A 19512-nucleotide genomic window follows, 5' to 3' on the forward strand; every position below is an offset into this window, starting at 1 on the left:
AAATCACTTGGAGTTCGTCAAAGTACGGTGCCTGAAAAGAGGGGAAAATGTCACCGAAATTACACATTAAATTTAAAATGGCTGACTTCCTGTTGGATTTGGGATATTGCTCCAAGAGACTTTTTTTGTACATCTTGATATCTTGTATAAGTTTACCAGGTTTCAGACATAAAACACAGAGCAGGGGCTGATGTTTTGAAATTTTGTAGGGGGCGCTGCAGAGCCATTTTGCGCTATTCAATGAAAATGATCACATAACAACAAAGCCTTCATCACGTTGGAGGTGTGGCCCAAATTTCAAGACTTTTTAAACTTTCCAAGCCCCTCAAAAGCCACTTCATTGTTCATGGTGAACCGCGTTGCCACCAGGATGCGCCGTTCAGTTTAAAGTCACAATTTTTGCACTGAAGCATCATGAAGGACTGATGGTGATATTCACCGCTTTTGAGGTGGTCACAATGGACCTGTGAAAATCAGTACAACAAAATTAAAGCCATGACATTTCCTGTTGCCACTAGGTGGCGCTGTGCGTATTCCTGACAATGGGCACATCAATCTGTTCAGGGCGGGTCTGACATCATGCCTGTAAAGTCTGGTACTGATCAGACTGGATTTCATTGAGTTACACTAATTTGTTTCGCCATGCTGCTGGGGTCACACCCTTTCGCGAAAAGTCACAGTTTTCACTGTAACCCAAGACCAACTCCTTAAGGCTTTCCTAGAGAAATTTGAGGCTGCAGATGTCACCCATCACAGTACTGTACCCCAAAGTGTAAAACATGACATTTCCTGTTTCCACTAGGTGGCGCTGTCCCTGATGTCAAATATGGCAGTTGAAATATGTTCAGGGGTGGAGCCTTATCATATGTGTGCTCTTTGGTCCAGATCGGACAATGTATGACAAAATGAGAGGCTATAAGATTTTCATGGCGAGTCATCGAAATTCGCCGTGGCGCCACGGGCTCACCGTATCGCGAAAAGTCAAAAGCTCCACAATTTAACATGGCCCAGGTGTGTAGTTGGCACTGACCAAAGATGAAGCTTATACGACCAAATCCCAAGGAGTTCAAAAAAGTTCGAGGCATGGAAATGGCAAAATTAGAGCCAAAATGTCACCTTCACTTCTAAATTGCGGACTTCCTGTTTGGTTTGCGTCAATGGGCCCACAGACTTTTTTGTTTGTCTCGGCATGATACACATGTGTGCCAGATTTCATACATGTAGCTCAAACGATGTGGTCGTAGGGCTGCATTTAACAAGGCATAGGTAGCGCTCTAGAGCCATTTCCCAGTGCTCATATGTAAAACCATTAAAATACAAAATTTTTCGCCAGACCTGGCATGTGTGCAAAATTTCATGAGTTTTTGAGCATGTTTAGGCCCTGAAAAACGCCCTTGTTTTTCCTGAATAATAATAATAATAACAAGAAGAAGAAGAACAAACGGAGCAGATACAATAGGGCCTTCGCACTCTCAGTGCTCGGGCCCTAAAAACTTGATCACACAGATTATTTTCTGTACTTTGAAAAAAAAATCATTAATGAAGACTGCTCGTTGTCTGATAAGAATATTTATCTGTTATCTCTAGTTATCTGTAGCTAGCAGTCTGGTTTGTACTTGTGTGCCTTAGACTTCCATCATTGTGTAATGCACAAAGCTGCGCAGGGTGAAAATGTTTTTATTACTTTTTTTAGTCTTGAACTTGTAAAAATAGGAGAAAGTTTTAGAAAATAACATGTTTGGACTATTCCATAGTTTAAAACATAACCAGAGAAGTTTAGATCAAGCCCACCAGAGACCACATTGTTGGAAATCAGTAACAGCTGCAAGCCATTTTGCAACCCTGCTCTACACTGCCTTCTCTTCTTGATGACTTTTCCCACACTGTGTGAACTTGACTTTTGACTAGAGTCTAAAAGTTCACCACAATCATAGATCGCGAATGGCCTTAACTGGGTTTAAGGCCATATGTTATGTTGCTTTGTTCTGCAGCACTTAAAGATTAGGCTTTAAGATTACACTAAAACATGTTTACTGGAGTCTAAATGAGGTTGTGTGTTCACATTTGACTAACAGAATTTTGTTGGCCAGTTTAAACGATGGGAACGATGTAATTATTGTGAATGTAAAAAATACAAAGTTAAAAGAATGATTAAATGAATATTGTTCAAAGCACTTGTTTCTTGTATATTTTTCTTTATTTTATTCTTATGGTAACATGTGGGGTTTTTTTGTTTGTTTTTTCTCTTAGCACCATGGTTCATGGACACTCACAGCCACTTCATTAGGTATACCAGTTAAGTTGTTTAACACAAATCAGCCAATCACGTGGCAGCAACTTGGTCCTGTGAAGGTGATAATATTTACTGAATTTAAATGGGCTCCACAGTCGGAAGGTAGACTCATAATCTGCTAAAACAGGGGTGGGGAACTCCAGGCCTCAAGGGCCGGTGTCCTGCAGGTTTTAGATATCACCCTGGGTTAACCCACGTGAATTAAATAATTAGTTCATTACCAGGCCTCTGGAGAACTTCAAGACATGTCCTGCAGGACACCGGCCCTCGAGGCCTGGAGTTCCCCTGTGCTAAAATTGCTGTTGGAAAATATATAACAAGCCCTTTTTATGATGTGACGGTGATGGTGAATAATTTGTTTAGCACTAGGGGAAAAAAACACTTTAACCAAAGCTACATAAGCATGAAAGCATGAACAGTCTGATGTGTTACACCAAATGCGAAGCAAAGCTTGGCCTCGTGTTGCCCATGTGAATACAGTCACACTGGAAAGCCCCAAATATTTGCCACTAACAACAAATAGGATGAGAAAGAGTCCAATGTTATTCCAACTGGACATTTAGTATGACATGAACATTTAATATGTGACCTATGATTATTCTTTCAAATCATGCTGACCAAAAAGCACCGGCCACCCACAAACAGAATCAAACAACTGCTCCTGATGGGTTTCCAGGACACGGCGTGAAGCAAATTTTTGGCCAAAGATGAAGCATAAAATGAGCACGAATTTGGCTCCTCTGGAGTCAATAAACTCAGTTTAACTCAACCACAACTACAATAAGTACCTTTAAGGTTCTTAAATGCAGAAATCATAGGAGCCTCATGCCGTGTGTGACTGGTGGGAACTGTGCAGGACACTTGTGTTTTTATATTGCTGTAGTCAGAAGGTGACATTTCCCAGCAGACGAAACATTACAGTGAATTAAACATGAAAAGACTTTGAGTAAACCAATGACTCAGTGCGGCTCATGCTGGAGCTGAAGTTCAGTTCCGGTTCATTCAGACCCTGTTCTTTGTCTACCTTGCCCCCATCCCTAAAACCAAACACTCACAGGGAAACTGCAAACTCACATTTTGACTGTCGTGCTTGACTTTCTCTGAAATTTCTAAACCGTCACTTGCTGCCAAAACACAGTGGAAAGCGGGAAGTGGAAGGAATTCTTCTGTTAGTCATGACTGAAGACCCTCTTTGTAATCTGTGTAAAGATAATTAATCTTTTTAAATGACTGGAAAAGTAGAGATTAGGTTATGAGAAATACATCATCATACAACACATCATTTTCCACAGATTTCGCCCTCACAGTCACTCAGACCTTAGAAGGGCTCTTTGTATGGACTGAGAAGTGTGCGTGTCTGTGTGTGTACACACTGGGTGAAATAATTATTTGATCCTCTGCTTAATTTGTAAGTTTGCTCACACACAAAGAAATTAGCTGCCTCCAATTTTAAAGGAGAGAAACAGAATATCAACAAAAATCCAGAAAAACACACATAACATAAAAGTTTCATCTCCTACAAATGACCATCAATCACACTCAGTCTTGGACTCCAAGCAAGATCTTGTCTCGTGGTGGATAACAGAAGAAGTGACAGACCTCAAAGCTATCTACAGCAGGTGACCAGAATCTGAAAGTCATGTCCTTAAGAACTAGGGGAAAAAAATCCAGCAAACACCTGAGAGGTGCAGCTGCCCCTTCAGCTGATTCATCTGCTGTTCACTGAAGACTCATCAGAAATGGTTTCAGTGGAAGGGTGGCTGTCAAGAAGCCATTCTTTATGAAGGAAATGGGTAGAAGAGGATGAGGTATGCCACACTGCACAAGAACTGTACTGAACACTAGTTCCAGCAGGTGTAATGGAGGGATGAATCCGATGAGGAAGTTTGGATTGATTCTGTTTGTTGGCTCTGATTCACTCCCTCTGACTGATGTTTTTCTAAAAGGTCAGTTCCCAGTAAAAGCAGCAGAGTGGGTGAGGCGTGTCCCAACTGGCAGCTGAGTCCTAGTTATGAGAACACACAGCTTCCTGTGTGTGGTCCACCTGGCTCTCACAGTCATTACTATATAAATGGATCTGCAGAGTGAGTGTGTGAATGGAGCACAGCTCCACAGAGTAACCTGACACTAACTTTCTTCTTCTCTCTGATATTTTGCGCACTGATTCTTCAAAAAAAACCTGAACCTTGCTTCATATGCTTTTCAGCCACCTGTTAGCTGATGCTCATTGCCTCAAAGGAAGAAGATCATGATCACATGGTTGCTACTGTTTTCACTCTTCAGACAAAGCACGCAAGATGGACAAGGAGAGGGTAAGTATGTCGTCCTCTGTAATAGTCTTCAGGTATGAAAAGGATTGGATATTTTTAGTAAAGAAGATTTCAGATTTCAGCTCTTAGTTGTGTATACACCTGAGTTTGCACAAATAATCTTTACTATGTATGCTAAAAGCCAAAGACATGCAGTGGAGCTCCAGGTTATGTTGACTTTGCACTCACCAGAGTTTTCAGGAAGCATTAGCCACTGAGATGCAGAATCAAGGCATAAGTAGTGTCTGTAATTTCCCCTTTGTAACAACTGCACAGGGGGTGATTTTTTAATTGATAATTCGTTTTTTATAACCAACCCATTTAAATGTTTTATAAAGGTTTAAAGTTTGCATTTTCAACATCGTTTTGACTAGCAGATGGGCACAGACCTCATTGCGAGCTATCTGTTGGTCTTTAGCTTCGATAATTGTGGACCTCTTGTTGGTGGGTTTGGGGTTTTTTTGTAACTCAAATATCTGACAAAAAATATAAAATGCTGTGTGGCTAATTTTACTAACAGGCCCCATGAAGTCTGCTTCAGCTTTTTTGAGCAAAATTCTAGGATATTATTATTATTATTATTATTACTATTGTGGACACAAATGGTCACATCTTCAGTTCACCTCACAACTTTACAGTGGGATTCCCAAAAAGTTGATCCTGTTCATCTGGATGTATCGTTTCAGTGGGAGAAATATTTCATTACTCATCCAAGTGACTTCTTCGGGCTTCAATCCAGATAAACAAAATCAACTTTTTGGGATTTCCTTACCTGGAAGAGTAAGCTTGCATCAAGACTTGCTTGATGGATTTTTCTTCTTTGCTTTTTTGCTTTTAATCTTTAGATATCTTCATGGGAGTCTTTTCTGTATGAGAAGGACAGTGTTCTCGAGCTGTAACCTCCTTCTTCTTTCTCCAAACATAAGCAGCATTTCTTTTGCGCAACATCTCTAAAATGAGAAATATCCTGTCTCAGAGTGATGCTGAAAAACTAGTTCATGCATTTATTACTTCCAGGCTGGACTACTGTAATTCATTATTAACAGGAAGTCCTAAAAACTCCCTGAAAAGCCTTCAGCTAATTCAAAATGCTGCAGCAAGAGTACTGACAGGGACTAGAAAGAGGGAGCATATTTCTCCTGTATTGGCTTCCCCTTTTTGGCTCCCTGTTAAATCCAGAATTGAATTCAAAATCCTGCTCCTCACAGACAAGGTCTTAAATAATCAGGCCCTTCGCTCTCACACTGCAGGCTTGTTGTTCCTAGAGTATTTAAAAGTAGAATGGGAGGCAGAGCCTTCAGTTTTCAGGCTCCTCTTCTGTGGAACCAGCTTTCAATTTGGATTCAGGAGACAGACACTATCTCTACTTTTAAGATCAGGCTTAAAACTTTCCTTTTTGCTAAAGCATATAGTTAGGGCTGGACCAGGTGACCCTGTCCTCCCTTAGTTATGCTGCAATAGACGAAGGCTGCTGGGGGATTCCCATGATACATTGCATATTTCTTCTTCAGTCACCTTGCTTACTCAATATGTATTAACAGACCTCTCTGCATTGAATCAGACTTGTTATTAATCTCTGGCTCTCTTCCACAGCATGTCTTTATCCTGTCTTCCTTCTCTCACCCCAAACAGTCTGGGTTTTTCTCTGTATGTACTATTGTAGGGTCTACCTTACAATATAAAGCACCTTGAGGCAACTGTTGTTGTGATTTGGCGTTGTATAAATAAAACTGAATATAATTGAATTGAATTTAGCCAAAGAGATCTCATTTTGTCGTATCTACTAATGGACATACTTCTATTATGCGTAATTTTCTCCACGTGTCCTTAGCATACTTATGTCTGGCTTGAAGGCCTCTCTGCAGAAGAGAAGCTTTTCTTGGTCTTTCTCTGAGTCTTTGAAATCTTTTACCTCCTGCCTCTGGCAGACTTGTGCTGCAGTGTCTCTCTCTCCTCTATTTTTCAATGATACATCTCATTCCAGTTTTGACCTTTGGACATGCTGTGATAACTTTGTACACCAGTGCCTGCTTTGTAAACTTTAACAATGTATTTTTTTCTCAAATGTAAACTGATTTTATTTTGTTTATTACAGGGGTTTACAGAGGCCAAAACTCTTTTGTATCAGGTTGTGAACATGTTTATTTCTGCTCTAAAGTTGGATATTTTACCATGGGAGTTGATGGGTATAACTACATTACAGGACATTGCACATGACGGGATCACCACAATTTTCTGCCTCATAGCTTGATGCTCAACACTGGCTAACACAACATGCACTTCAAATACGATATCCAATTTTTTGTTGGTGGCTCATTGTTTGAATTCGAGAACTGAAGTAGTGTTTGAACCTGAAAATGTCTAATGACATCAGCTCTAAGAAGTGGATTGCTATAGTAGGTTCATTCATCCACCAGCACAGATAGATATGACAGTCTTTAATAAAACATCAGTATTTGATGCCCGGGCAGTGACGACACTATTGGCACCACTGGCTGTGTCCTCACTGACTGCTGTTCAAATAGCCCAACGATGACTGTGAAGAATTGTTCAGGTCACTTTAACCATAAAATGTCCTGTGGTCACTTTCTTTAGGTGTTTTGCGTTGTGGACCTCAGAATGTGACTCTTGACTACGACAGTTTCCTGTTAAAGTGGGAAGATGACCCTTCTTGCTCTGTGATACGAGATGGGCTCGTGTACGAGCTGCAGCTTCTCATTGCAGACAAACCTGAACACAATGTAAGAGATTATTATGGGTAACTATAATCCTCACTTCTGTAGCCTCCAAACAAAAAGCTGTTCCTCTAATGTGTTTATGATAATGTTGTAGGGTGAAGTTGTTGTGGCACCTGCACAGATAGGATCTACTCATTCCTGGAAATGGACTTCCCATTTACCATCGCAGTGTGCTCGCCATTCAGTCCGGCTCAGGTCCCAATACAACAACCAATCAAGCCCATGGATGCAGAAGACGCTACCTGGTTAATATTAAGTTCAAATCATTTGATCTTTTTTGATTCTTAAACACTTTACAGTCTCGTTTATTCTTATCACTGTGCTTCTTCAGACCAGGGTGAAATACTGGTTCTCCCAAGAGACCAAATATTGGAGGTGGGCAGCACAGCCACATTCTGCTGCATGGTGCCAGATGGGGAAAGTATTAAAACAATGTTTCTATATGACTACAAAGGCACTAATGTAACAACTACAAAGATCAGTGAACATGTGCACTCCCTGACTGTTCACCTGGACCAAGAATCAGAAAACTATAGTGATGTAATATGTGACACAACCAAAGGAAACATCAACGGAGCCAGTTTTCACGCCAGCTGTAAGTATGATGTAGCATTTGAGATTGTGGTTTCTCAAATTGATCTTGTAAATAAATGGTTCTCTTTTAAATGTGCTTCTGTTTTTCCTGGTATTTGCCACAAACTTAGATCCTCCTGATGACAGTGATCTTAAGTGTGAAACCCGGGATCTGGAATCAATCGATTGTTTTTGGAACGTAGGAAGGGCAGCAAACGAACATCCTGCAATGGAAAGAACATATCAGCTCCAAGGAAGGTATAATAAGACCCAACCACCCCTAATATATCTACAGTCTCCTGTATGGAAGCATCTGAGGGTGTGAATCTTAAAATAAGACACCTCACTGGACACCTTGTTAAAAACCACTGCAGACCGTTTCAGATTCAGAAGAACAAAAAGTTGATGAACAGTACTTTTAGATGATCTCGATGATCTGTAGTCAGAAGTTACAAAAATGAGCACTTGCTATACAACTTCAGTTGCAGGATGATTTATTGGGGGAAAAAAACCTGAAAAAATAATAGTCAGAAAGCAAAGTGCTCTACTGCGAGAGCATGCAGACTCCAGTGCTATCACAGACAGACAGGCTGCCCTGTTTACTACTTTTAGTTAGAGTGAAAATCTACAACATATCAGGCCTTGTCAAAACATTCCCTTTTAAAGTGCCCCACTCTCCTTTGTAAATTCCATGCATATCCAAGTATAAGCCACACACACACGCAGAGATGGTTAACACATTATTTGAAAACTAAAATAAAGTGCCCAGAATAAACATAGTCCAAAAAACAAATTGATTAATTATGGGATAAACAGTAGTTATGCTTCTCACAGTATGTAATGCCATATAGGTCAAAAGTCAAAGTGAGTTTACAAAGAGAACGTCCTTGATGAAATCACAGTGGAGTTGTTTTCAGGGCTATTCTTCTTTAATTTCACTTTATATGATTTGCAGTGAAAACTGCACACATTACACCTCGTCACCAGAGTTCTTAAAAAACCCAAAAACCTGAATATTTATAAAAGTAGTTTCAAGCAGTTGAGAGAAATGCTCTGATTTAAAAGACCATCAAAGCAAAAACATTTTGGGATCTATAGACTAAACTTTAAAGCACCAAACATTATTGATTAAGCAATAAGGAGTTCAGTCAATGACAAATTTAAAATGTACTCTTACTTTGCTTCCTAGTGAATGTGCAGTCCTGCTAGCCTCTGTATTTATTTAGTTGTAAATATTTAGTAATAGCGGTGTATATTTTTTACATTTTAGCTCATGCATCAATGGACGTTCAGGTAAATGCTCGCAAAAAGTAAAGCTGGATGCAGCTGAGAGGAACTGGACCTTAACAGCAACTAATCGGCTGGGAAAGCTCGAGATCCATGACAACGCGGACCTGACCAAAAGAGGTAAAGCTTTGAATAAAATTTGGTTAAAATGATTATTTTTAATCTTTAAGATCAGCTGATTGTTGTGATCTCTTGTTTTAGTGCACATGGTTGCTCCAGACAAAGTGGCAGCTTCAACTGTGAACCCCAGAAACATCAGTCTGAAATGGAGCTGGACTGTGCAGAAGTACAGTAATCTCAACATCACATGCCAAGTAGATGTCAGTGATGGAAACTCTAATACCAAAGTGAGTAGATTAAAAAGGAGGCTAAGGTATTGGCTTTTCAAAGTAAAAGTCTTCACTGAAGTCAGCTAACATAATTTTTGTCCTTGTAGACTGAAAACATTGGAGTTGGCCTCACAGCTGCAGTCATCAAGGACTTGATACCACACTGGGACTATGTTGTGAGGGTCCGATGTGGAACAGCACAGCATTTCTGGAAATGGGGTGACTGGAGCAAAAGTGTCAAAATCTGCACGAAGGGTGATGGTAAGTATTTTCTTTAAAAATCATAGGGTTTTAAATAAAACTGTATGATGAGATACAGATGAGTCAAATCTTTTATACAGTCTGAGTAAAGTCAGGTCATATGAAAGTAAGAAAAAGTTGCTGCTTCTCAACTGATGTGACTTCAGTAAACATTTACCTGATGAGCTTTTGGTCTCAGTTGATTGATTAAAGTCTCTTACTGAAGTAAATGTGGTGCTCATTTTGTAAATCATGGTCCCACTGGAGTCATAAAAACACAGCAATCTATATTTGATTGATTATGAACATTTCTAGAAGAAAAATATTTAATCTGCAAGGTTTGACTCCTGATTTTGTTTCTCTACACAGAAAGATTAGCTGGTTGCCTGAAGATCATAAAGATGTGTTTATGTTTTAATATTGGTGGTCACTCTGTCTTGATACAGTCGCTCTTGGAGCTACCAGCCTGATTGAAAAGAACCTGAACATCAGTTCGTACACCTTCATGATAAACGCACAAACAGCAGTTTCATCCAACACCGTTACTTTGAATCCATCGAGTAGGTTACTTTTTTCATCTTGAAGACTGTTTTCTTTAATTAGACTGTCAACTGTATCATTTTCTTTGATTTACTTGATGCGTTTCATTATTTTCACCAGCTTACTTGACAGTGCTGACCTTGATAGCCCTGGGAGCAGTTTTTATTATTCTGTCCATCTGCACAATCCTCTGCTACAGACACCGGGTGTGGTAAGCAGTGCACATTTGCCTCTTTTGTCTCCAAATCTTTGTTTGGCATTTATTTTCATGCATTCTATCACCCAACAGCATCAAGCACAAAGAGAGCATTCGGCTAAACATGTCAGTTGTGGTCCGATTTGGGAGGGAACCACAAACTACAGAATCCAGCATTGTTTAGGCAACGTCACGCACCGATTCAATATTAATTTTAGTGACCCCATATTGACATATCTGTAAGAGAATCAGGATATCTGTCGGGGAACTGTTGTTTCTTTTGTTAGCTGATATTTCTTGTGTGTTTCAGGTCAGTTTATGGACGCAACGAGGAGTGCAATAAATTACTTTCTGTCTGGCTGCTTAATGCTACCTCTATACTCCACACAACTGTACTACTCAGTTCTTTATTAGTTTCCTTGTATATTGCATTATCATGAGGTCATTTTCTCTGTTTTTCAGAATGAACATGTGTTTGATCATCATCACTTTGGTCAGAGTCACTACAGCGAGGTCATGGATGTTCCTGAACTGCATGATAATTTCTGACCACTAGAGCCTGTTGGTAGCCAGGACCTGATGTGTTGTACCTTCTCTCCATCTTCCAAAGATGACTACAATAGGCTTCTGCAGAAACCCCGCCATGCCCCACTTTACCCACAGAGGAGTAACCACACAGTCCCATTTCCTGTGTGTCCACATACATTTTATTACTACCAAGACATCTGCATAGCTGCTAGATGTGTGAACACATTTAAACTTTACACAGGAACTTTAGACATCATTAACTACAACAGGGGTGGGCAACTCCAGGCCTCGAGGGCCGGTGTCCCTGCAGGTTTTAGATGTGTCCTTGGACCAACACAGCTGATTTAAATGGCTAAATTAGCTCCTGCAGTTCTCCAGAGGCCTGGTAACAAACTAATCATGTGATTCAGGTGTGTTGACCCAAGGTGAGATCTAAAACCTGCAGGACACTGGCCCTCGGGGCCTGGAATTGCCCACCCCTGAACTACAACATAGTTAATCAACTTCATTATCGTCTTCGGCTAGGGTTAGGGCTGGGTTTTGCTTCAGTCACATGAGCCAGTCACTGGCTCTCTTTTACAGCATGTCTTTGAGCTGTCTTCCTATCCTCACCCCAACAGATTGTGACAGATGATTGCCTCTCCTTGAGCCTGGTTCTGCTGGAGGTTTCTTCCTGTTAAAAGGGAGTTTTTTATTTCCATTGTTGCTCAAAGGGGGTTGTCTGATTGTTGGGGTTCTCTTATTACTGTAGGGTCTTTACCTTACAATGTACTGGGCCTTGAGGCAGCTGTTCTGATTTGGCTCCATATAAATAAAATTGAATTTATTGATTAGATAGTTTGTATTCTTTAAATTTGTTTTTATTGTTACCTATTTATTGGTTTTATTGTTATGTATTATAAATGCTGCTACCAAGAGCTGCTTCTAACAGCTGATGCTCAATGACAATAAAGGTTTCTGATTCTGAACTGAATTGATTTGTACCTTCTGAGGACCAAAGAGGCACATACTTGTTCAAAACCTGTAAAAGGTATACATTAGCACCCGTTCTTTTATTTGTTTAGGTGCAAAATCAAAAGGTTGTACGTGGTTAAACAGACTGTTGCGACCAGCTGTTGCTCCCGATCCTTTGATTCTGACCTGGTAAGACACGAGACAGAATACTTCACTTCCCATGTTCCTCCTTATTTACACATGCGCATGGGGAGATGTGCACAGTGCTCCTGCAGATCTGAAGGACGCTCCTTCAGTCTGTTACATTTATACTCTAAGCCCACAATAAATTTAGAACACCTTTGACCTGACCCCCACATGTGACTATATCACTGAATCCATACACACTATCCTATGACCGTTGGTATGTGCAGCTGTCTTGTCTCTTACCTACATATATCCTGGCTCCACATTCCTCCTGCTATTCTCAGAAATGAAAAATGTCACATTGCCCTGTTTATTTCCCTGTTTCCTGCTTAAGGCCAGGTCAGAAAGCGGTCACAGTGCAGATACATATGGACACATTCTGGCGCCTCTCTTCCTATGTTGTCTATCCCCACAGTTTCACATGAGCCATAGTTTCACATGATTTTCCCCCTTGCTCAAACTATTCATACTTTATTATTCAACTGCATCTCTGCAGACAGAGGCCTCTCTTTTTAAAAAAAAAATCATGCAAGCCCTACGTATTATCCACACAGAAAAGGAAAAACTTGGCAAAATATTATTTTTTCTATGAGATTTGAATCCCTTCATATTTGAAAACCACTCCTCTAAGGCACTGTTGTACCTTTGTGGTCTGTTCATTACACAGACTACTGGCCAGTCATTCCTGCTTCTCTTTAGGACACAAAGAGGAAAGGTTACTGCTCCTATGACAAAACGTATCCCTCAAGTTACCTTATTTTCTAACACCTCAGTCGCCCAACCCTAGAGACTCGTCAGAGATCATCTGGCGACCACTGGTTGCCATGTAAAAATGTGTGTTTCCTGACTGGCTTCAAATGGGCTCCGGAAGTCGTTCGTTTGAAACTGATGTAGTGCTTTGGTTACTAGCAGGTCTCTAAAAAACACTTGATAACTCCTCTTTGAGCAGTTGTGAAATTGTGAAGAGTGTGACAGAAACCAGAAACTGGTAGTGTTCACCTTCACAGTAAAAGCTTTGCCTTACCATTGCAACCAATACATTTAAACGATGCAGCTTTTACTCTGAAAGGAATCTTCTGTGTTTACGGTTTTAGTGCCCTTACTCGGAAACTAAATGGAAAGTGTTTACAGAGAATTTTCCATGGAAACTACAGTCAACCGTAGCGATGGGAATTGGATCCAGTACTAACGATTCCTTGGAATCACTAGTCTGCCTGCCTATCGATCCTGTTTATTGGTTCTTGCACTGTCACTATGATCAGCTGATTTCAGTTCATGTGTCAGACTGGCTCTGCCATCACTACAGAAACTAAACTGGTCATGTTGGAGCTTCCACAGCATGTCTTATCCTGTCTTCCTTCTCTCACCCCACCTGGTCGCAACAGATGCCCACCCTCCCTGAGCCTGGTTCTGCCGGAAGTTTCTTCCTGTTGAAAGGGAGTTTTTCCTTCCCACTGTCGCCAAAGTGCTTACTCATAGGGGGTCATATGATTGTTGGGCTTTTCTCTGTATTATTATAGGGTCTGCCTTACATTAATAAGAGCATTGAGGCAACTGTTGTTGTGATTTGGTGCTGAGTAAATAAAACTGAATTGAATTGAACAAGTATTGCACACCAGAGTGACCTTAGAACCGACTGACTGATCATTAATGTTTAGCCTATGTTAGTGAAAAATTTGATGAGAGATATTTTCCTTTGATCTGTGTTTATAAGAACCAAGAACTTACCTTTGATTCAATGCTGTAAACCAGTAAAACAATAAGCTTCCAAAGTGCTTTATGTGATGCTTTGATTGTGTCTGGTTACTGCCAGAAACTTGGTTGTTGGTTTCCAGAGAAACAGTAAAGCACCATGAAGACTGTGTGACCTGCGGTGTTGATTTTGGCATGAGTAATGAACACTAGAGGGAGCCAGCTCTGCATTAATGATGAGCTGTCACACGTTGCATGCCAGGAGTGTAAAGTGCATTTACACAGCTATCATAGCTGGACTGGCCATCGGGCATACCGGGCATTTGCCCGGTGGGTCGCTGGCGATTTTTTGTTTTTATGGGCCGATGGATTTTTATTTTTATTTTAGGAAGGGTATATATAATGAAAGGTGTTGGATTGGCCAATTGGAAATGATCGACTCTGGGCTGGACCAATTACAGCCGAGGAGGCCAGATGCACCCTCCCCCTTGTTTAGCAATCACGTGATTTTCAGGCATTGCATGCCGGGAACTCGTGGCAAAACAATCCAAGTACCTGTGAAGGTTCTGTCATCCAGGTCATCGTAGTCAAAGGAGCTTGCAAAGAAAAGCATTTAAGTTACTTGAAGACGTTTCACCTCTCATCTGAGAAGCTTCTTCAGTTCTAAGGTCAAATGGTGGAGAGTCCCAGATATAAACCTAGTGGGAGTATCCCCCCACAGAGGGACAAAAGGACCCCCTGATGATCCTCTAATCGCCTGAGCCAAGGTGTGAAACTGGGTGTGGGTCCCAATCAGCCAGAGTTTCTGGTGTGTTCATTGTGAAACCTGGCCCCACCTTATCATGCGAATTCCTGAGGTCAGATGGCCCAGGATGTGAGTGGGCGTTAAGGTGTCTGGGAAGGGATCTCAAAACTGGATTATAGATGGCAGAGAGTTGGTGTCGTAAACCCCCGCCTCTGTTCAAAGATGGTCGCTCACAGTGGACATAGATGGCTTCTTTCACTCCTCTTTCAAACCATGTCCTCTCTGTCCAAAATGTGAACATTGGCATCCTCGAAAGAGTGACCTTTATCCTTAAGATGCAGATGGACTGCTGAGTCTTGTCCTGTGGAGGTAGCTCTTCTATGTTGTGCCATGCGCATGTGAAGTGTCTGTGAAGTGGCAAGCTCCTTTGAATCCAAGTACCGCATCAAATGCAAACATTTGAGGCACCGCAAAATGTTCATTCTCCGGTTCCAATACCTTCTTGTTTTTTCTTTGCCGCACAAAAAAATAATGTACAAAACAAAAGGAGAACAATGCCGGTCCGTACAAAGACAGACTCAACGAAAAGACAAAGATACAAGGAAAAAATCAAAGGAGTGAAAGGTTTAGACCCTTACGAGCACACAGAGTGGACAAAAGACGTTAGCGTGCTGCCCAACTTTCACCACGCTCATATTTATAATCATACGGTTCTTGGAGTGAGTGCATACACTCGTGAAGTTTAGTAACTTCAGGTCACTGCAACAAGCCCAGGTACAGTTTACCGACGGACAGGTGCAGGACCTTGAAATGCACCATGTAGAACGAAAGACCATCGTACGAACAAAGGTAAGTTTACCAGTCTCACAAATCGTCGTCATAAATACACATTCGTTAACCGTTTATTAATATAACCTTTGAGCTTAACGGTAATTAATTAGCAGTGGAAATAATATCTGGTAGCATAACAGAAATGTAGCAGTGACAATAATATTGTATGTTGTAATCGCACTGGACAATTGGTGATACAAAGCAACTGTTTTATCCTGTGAATAAAAGTATATGTTTTTGTCAATGTACCATGGTAATAACAGAAGCGAAACGCAATATTGTGTCAGGACAATTCACTATTTATGCACAATAAACAAAGGAGCGACAAGGTAAGAGGACGGAAGGGAGAGGTAAGTGACGGACAAGGTAAGCGACTCATGTTGTAACTGACGTCAGACGCCGGAGATTTTGGCGGAAAATTAAAGCAAATGGTAGTTTAGATTTGAACAAATTCATTTAAGCTTCAGTATTACCAAATACACTTATCAACTGTCTTATAACTAACAATATTTGTGTAAATAATCTCCAACACCCTGGAGAACAACGGGGAGAGTTTAGAGACTCTCCAAGATTATATTGATCAGTGCTTTCAGGATCTCGTGATGAAGAAGACCCAGTGTGCAGCTTCCCCGGCCAAACCTGAGACGCCGTCGTCGAAAAGACAACGCCCGGCAGATTCCCCCGGCTCAACATCGCCAGCCGGCAAAGATATTGCCGACATACTGGAGTCAATCGACAAGTGATTGTCCAGTTTCGACGCAAGGCTGTCCTTGGTGGAGATTCTTCACCGAGAATTTAAATGCTTGCGAGAATCCCTGGAGTACAGCCAGCAGCAGGTGGAAACGCTTGCTGCTGAAAATGCCACGCTAAGGGAGTCGGTGAAATGTCTCACAGATAATGTTACCCAGCTCAATAACGAAAATAAAAAAATAAAAGAAACAGTTATCGATCTACAAGCTCGTAGCATGCGTGATAATCTGGTATTTTCTGGTATTCCAGAAGCCGCTGGAGAGGACGCGGAGACCACGGTAAAAAGCTTCATCAAAACCCACCTGAAGCTGCCGGAGGACACTGTGAAGAACATCGTCTTTGATTGGGTACATCGCCTCGGCCCCATTCGGGCTACGGCCGGGAGGCCACGTCCTATCGTGGCCAAATTCGGCCACTTCAAACAAAAGCAACATGTGAAAAGCCGCGGCAGGGAATTAAAAGGAACGGACTTCAGTGTGAACGACCAGTTCCCCAAAGAGATCTTGGAACGACGCAGGGTCCTCTTCCCAATCCGACGCGGCTTCATCCAGAAGGGCTCCCGCGCTGTCATCGCTGTGGACCGGCTGTACGCGGACGGACAGCTCCACCGCGACCCCAACATCACTCCGTGGCTGTATTAACCTCACACCAGATAAGAATCAGCTACACCATTTCCCTATCCACTCACACTAACTTGCATTAACATCTGTTTAACTTACCAGTATCAAATCGCATCTTAAAGTGTGATTTCATAGCAGAATTAACACCGTCACTCTCCGTCAGTGATTTAATTGGAATGTTTACGTTTTGTTTCTGTTTTTTTTTTTTCTTCTCATTTTTTTTTCTCTCTTTTCCCCCTCTTGGTTTTATGCTGCTCACCCCTGTCCTTGGTTTCTTTCTTTATTCCTTTCACTGCCTCGATCACCTGCTTCGACACTCATCCACAAACATCCTTTATTTCGACACATACGCACCATGCGCTCAACGGCAGCACATTTACTTCAGTCAGACAGCGCACACAGTCGTTTAGGACACACACACTTAAGCCAAGCCTACTTATATTAGTAACTATGCATACACAAAGTCAGACTCAGGGAGCATCTCGCCACACATTTTTTCTCTCTCTCCTTCTCTTTATTTATGAACAAGTGACGTATTCTCTCCACCTGTCTAAGCGACGCACACAGCATACATCCCTAGTTATACACAAACATCTATGGGTACACTGAGGTTCATTACATGGAATATAAATGGAGCTGGCTCCAGAGAAAAGAGGTTAAAAATATTTAACCAACTCAAAAAACTACAGGCAGATGTTGTCCTTTTACAAGAGACCCACAGACCTCTTAGAGGTTCGAATGAACTTAAAACACCTGAGTTTCCTAATGTGTTCTCAGCTTGTTATAATTCTAGACAAAGGGGAGTAGCAATTTTAATACATAAAAATATTAATTTCACAGTACTCGATACAGTTGAGTACTGTTGGCTCTGTTGGCTCTCAGGTGACTGTTTCCTCGCGGCTGCGTGCAGCGGGGCTAGGGGAGGGTCTGTGCTGACGGACGTGGGTTACTGACCTGGTAGCCTGGCTGCCCCTGGGTGGGTCCGGGATGGGCGTGAGGTTCTGGGGGCGCTCCGTCTCTGGGCTGGGGCCCTGGCCGGGCCTCCGGGGCTTGGGTCCTGGTTGGTGTGTTGCCGGGGTTGTGGGCGGGTGGGTGCATGGGGGCCCAGCCCTGCACTGAAAAAAATGTTTTGTTCAATTTACTCAATTTTTTTATGACAAGTGGTTGCACGAAATAAATTTGTTTGAATCCAGAAATATTTTTTAAGTACACTGAATTTAATTTAAGCGAGTAAAACCAACATATATTTTTAAGCTACTTTAACTTAACTGTTGGATACGACTTAGTCAAATATTATTAGTAATTCCAACTAAGGTCGTGTTAAATGTACCAGAATAATTTGTTTCCTTTACACTTATGTCCCAAACTTATATTCAAATCAATCAAATTGTTAATTTCTCTCTATTTCAATTAAGTTAAGTTTACTTAAAAAATATTGCTTACCCTGATTTGTAGTTTTTAAAAACGTCAATAATGAAAACTACAACATTCTTTCACACCATTTATTAATGCAAAATTTGTTGCAAACAGAATAAGAATCCACATCTCTAAGAAAAATTGCTGCAATTTGTATAATACAAATTACAAAACTTTTGCCTATGAACTAGTAGCTTTAAAAAGCTGTATTCAAACAAAACAGAAACAACAGACAAGGGAAAGGTTAACCAATGTTTCTCTTCCTCTATAAAAAAAAACAAAAAACAAAAAAAACCCTCCTTACATAAAAGAATAAAACACTGCCAGCAGTATAAAGTATCACAATTAGAAACTGATGCATCCACAAACTAACCAGTTTCAGACTTGCTGTTCTGCGATCCATATTTAGAAATTGCATTTTAATAAGCTAATTAGACTTAAAATTAAACTTGTGTTTTCCTTACTGCTTATTGACCACTGTCTTTCCATTCTAGTCCTTCCTTGAAGATTCTGAATGTTTTACATATTTTCTGACCTAACATACTCGCTTCAAAACAATTAATAGTCTTTAAAGTGTTACCAGTGTGCTGCAGTGTGGTAATCATGAATGGTTTTTGTTTTTGTTTTTTTAATTCGGTTGAGTTAACACTGATTATACGCAGGGCAGCAGCTATAACTGAATAATTACAAAGTTGCTCTTCAAGCTACTCAAATGTACCACATGTGAAACATTCATTATTGAAAGTTAAAATGTTCAATCAAAACATAACAGAACAAATGATGGTTGTACAAGAGTTTCACTCCTATTCACAAGAGCACCAGTCATTGGTAATTTACATAACAGCATTCTCTTGATGTGTGGTTTTAGAAATCTTCCTATCCAGTAGCAATTTTGTTCTTCAGCCCAAAGACTTTGGGGGAGAGCTTTTCACCATCCAATCCCATCAACACTTTCTAAATGAATTCATAATAGTCCTTCAATTCCTTGGGGAAGGCTAGGTTTAGTGCATAGATTACTCCAAGCATCAATGCACAAGCTTGGGCCAGAGATCCAATGTTGTCCATGACTATCTCCCCTTCAACAAATATTCCAATGTCATCATAATGTCTATTTTGTCCATCCTCCCTGTTGATGACATAAATGCCCATGGTGTGCTTCTTCAGGTCTCTCTGGATATCATCTCCTTCAATGTCCTAAACATTTAATAAAAAGGTAAAAGAAAAAACAATTAACTCTACAATTAAATTCCAATCTAGTCGTTTGTGTGTGTGTGTGTGTGTGTGT

At 40.9% G+C, this 19512-nt stretch overlaps 1 protein-coding gene across 1 annotated transcript; it reads left to right on the plus strand.

Annotated features, from left to right (window-relative positions):
- Nucleotides 1–4541: 4541 nt before the first annotated feature.
- Nucleotides 4542–11054, plus strand: LOC146628574 (leukemia inhibitory factor receptor-like). Its single transcript, XM_085357054.1, has 11 exons — nucleotides 4542–4605; nucleotides 7198–7343; nucleotides 7435–7585; nucleotides 7672–7935; nucleotides 8045–8171; nucleotides 9184–9320; nucleotides 9402–9547; nucleotides 9637–9790; nucleotides 10216–10329; nucleotides 10430–10515; nucleotides 10968–11054. Exons 1-11 carry the CDS (start codon nucleotides 4542–4544, stop codon nucleotides 11052–11054), a joined length of 1476 nt encoding a protein of 491 aa, XP_085213180.1.
- Nucleotides 11055–19512: the final 8458 nt, after the last annotated feature.

This window comes from Diplotaxodon limnothrissa, linkage group LG7 (assembly GCF_057381915.1).
Source record: "Diplotaxodon limnothrissa isolate DT_005_m linkage group LG7, D_limnothrissa_male_GT1.1, whole genome shotgun sequence".
Classification (NCBI taxonomy): Eukaryota; Metazoa; Chordata; class Actinopteri; order Cichliformes; family Cichlidae; genus Diplotaxodon; species Diplotaxodon limnothrissa.

What these genes read in the sequence shown, in the direction of transcription:
- LOC146628574 (XM_085357054.1), top strand. Translation starts at nt 4,542, where the DNA reads ATGATCACATGGTTGCTACTGTTTTCACTCTTCAGACAAAGCACGCAA. An exon ending in GATGCAGAAGACGCTACCTG is followed by an intron (nt 7,586 to 7,671) that starts GTTAATATTAAG and finishes GTGCTTCTTCAG; the next exon opens with ACCAGGGTGAAATACTGGTT. An exon ending in ATGGAAACTCTAATACCAAA is followed by an intron (nt 9,548 to 9,636) that starts GTGAGTAGATTA and finishes TTGTCCTTGTAG; the next exon opens with ACTGAAAACATTGGAGTTGG.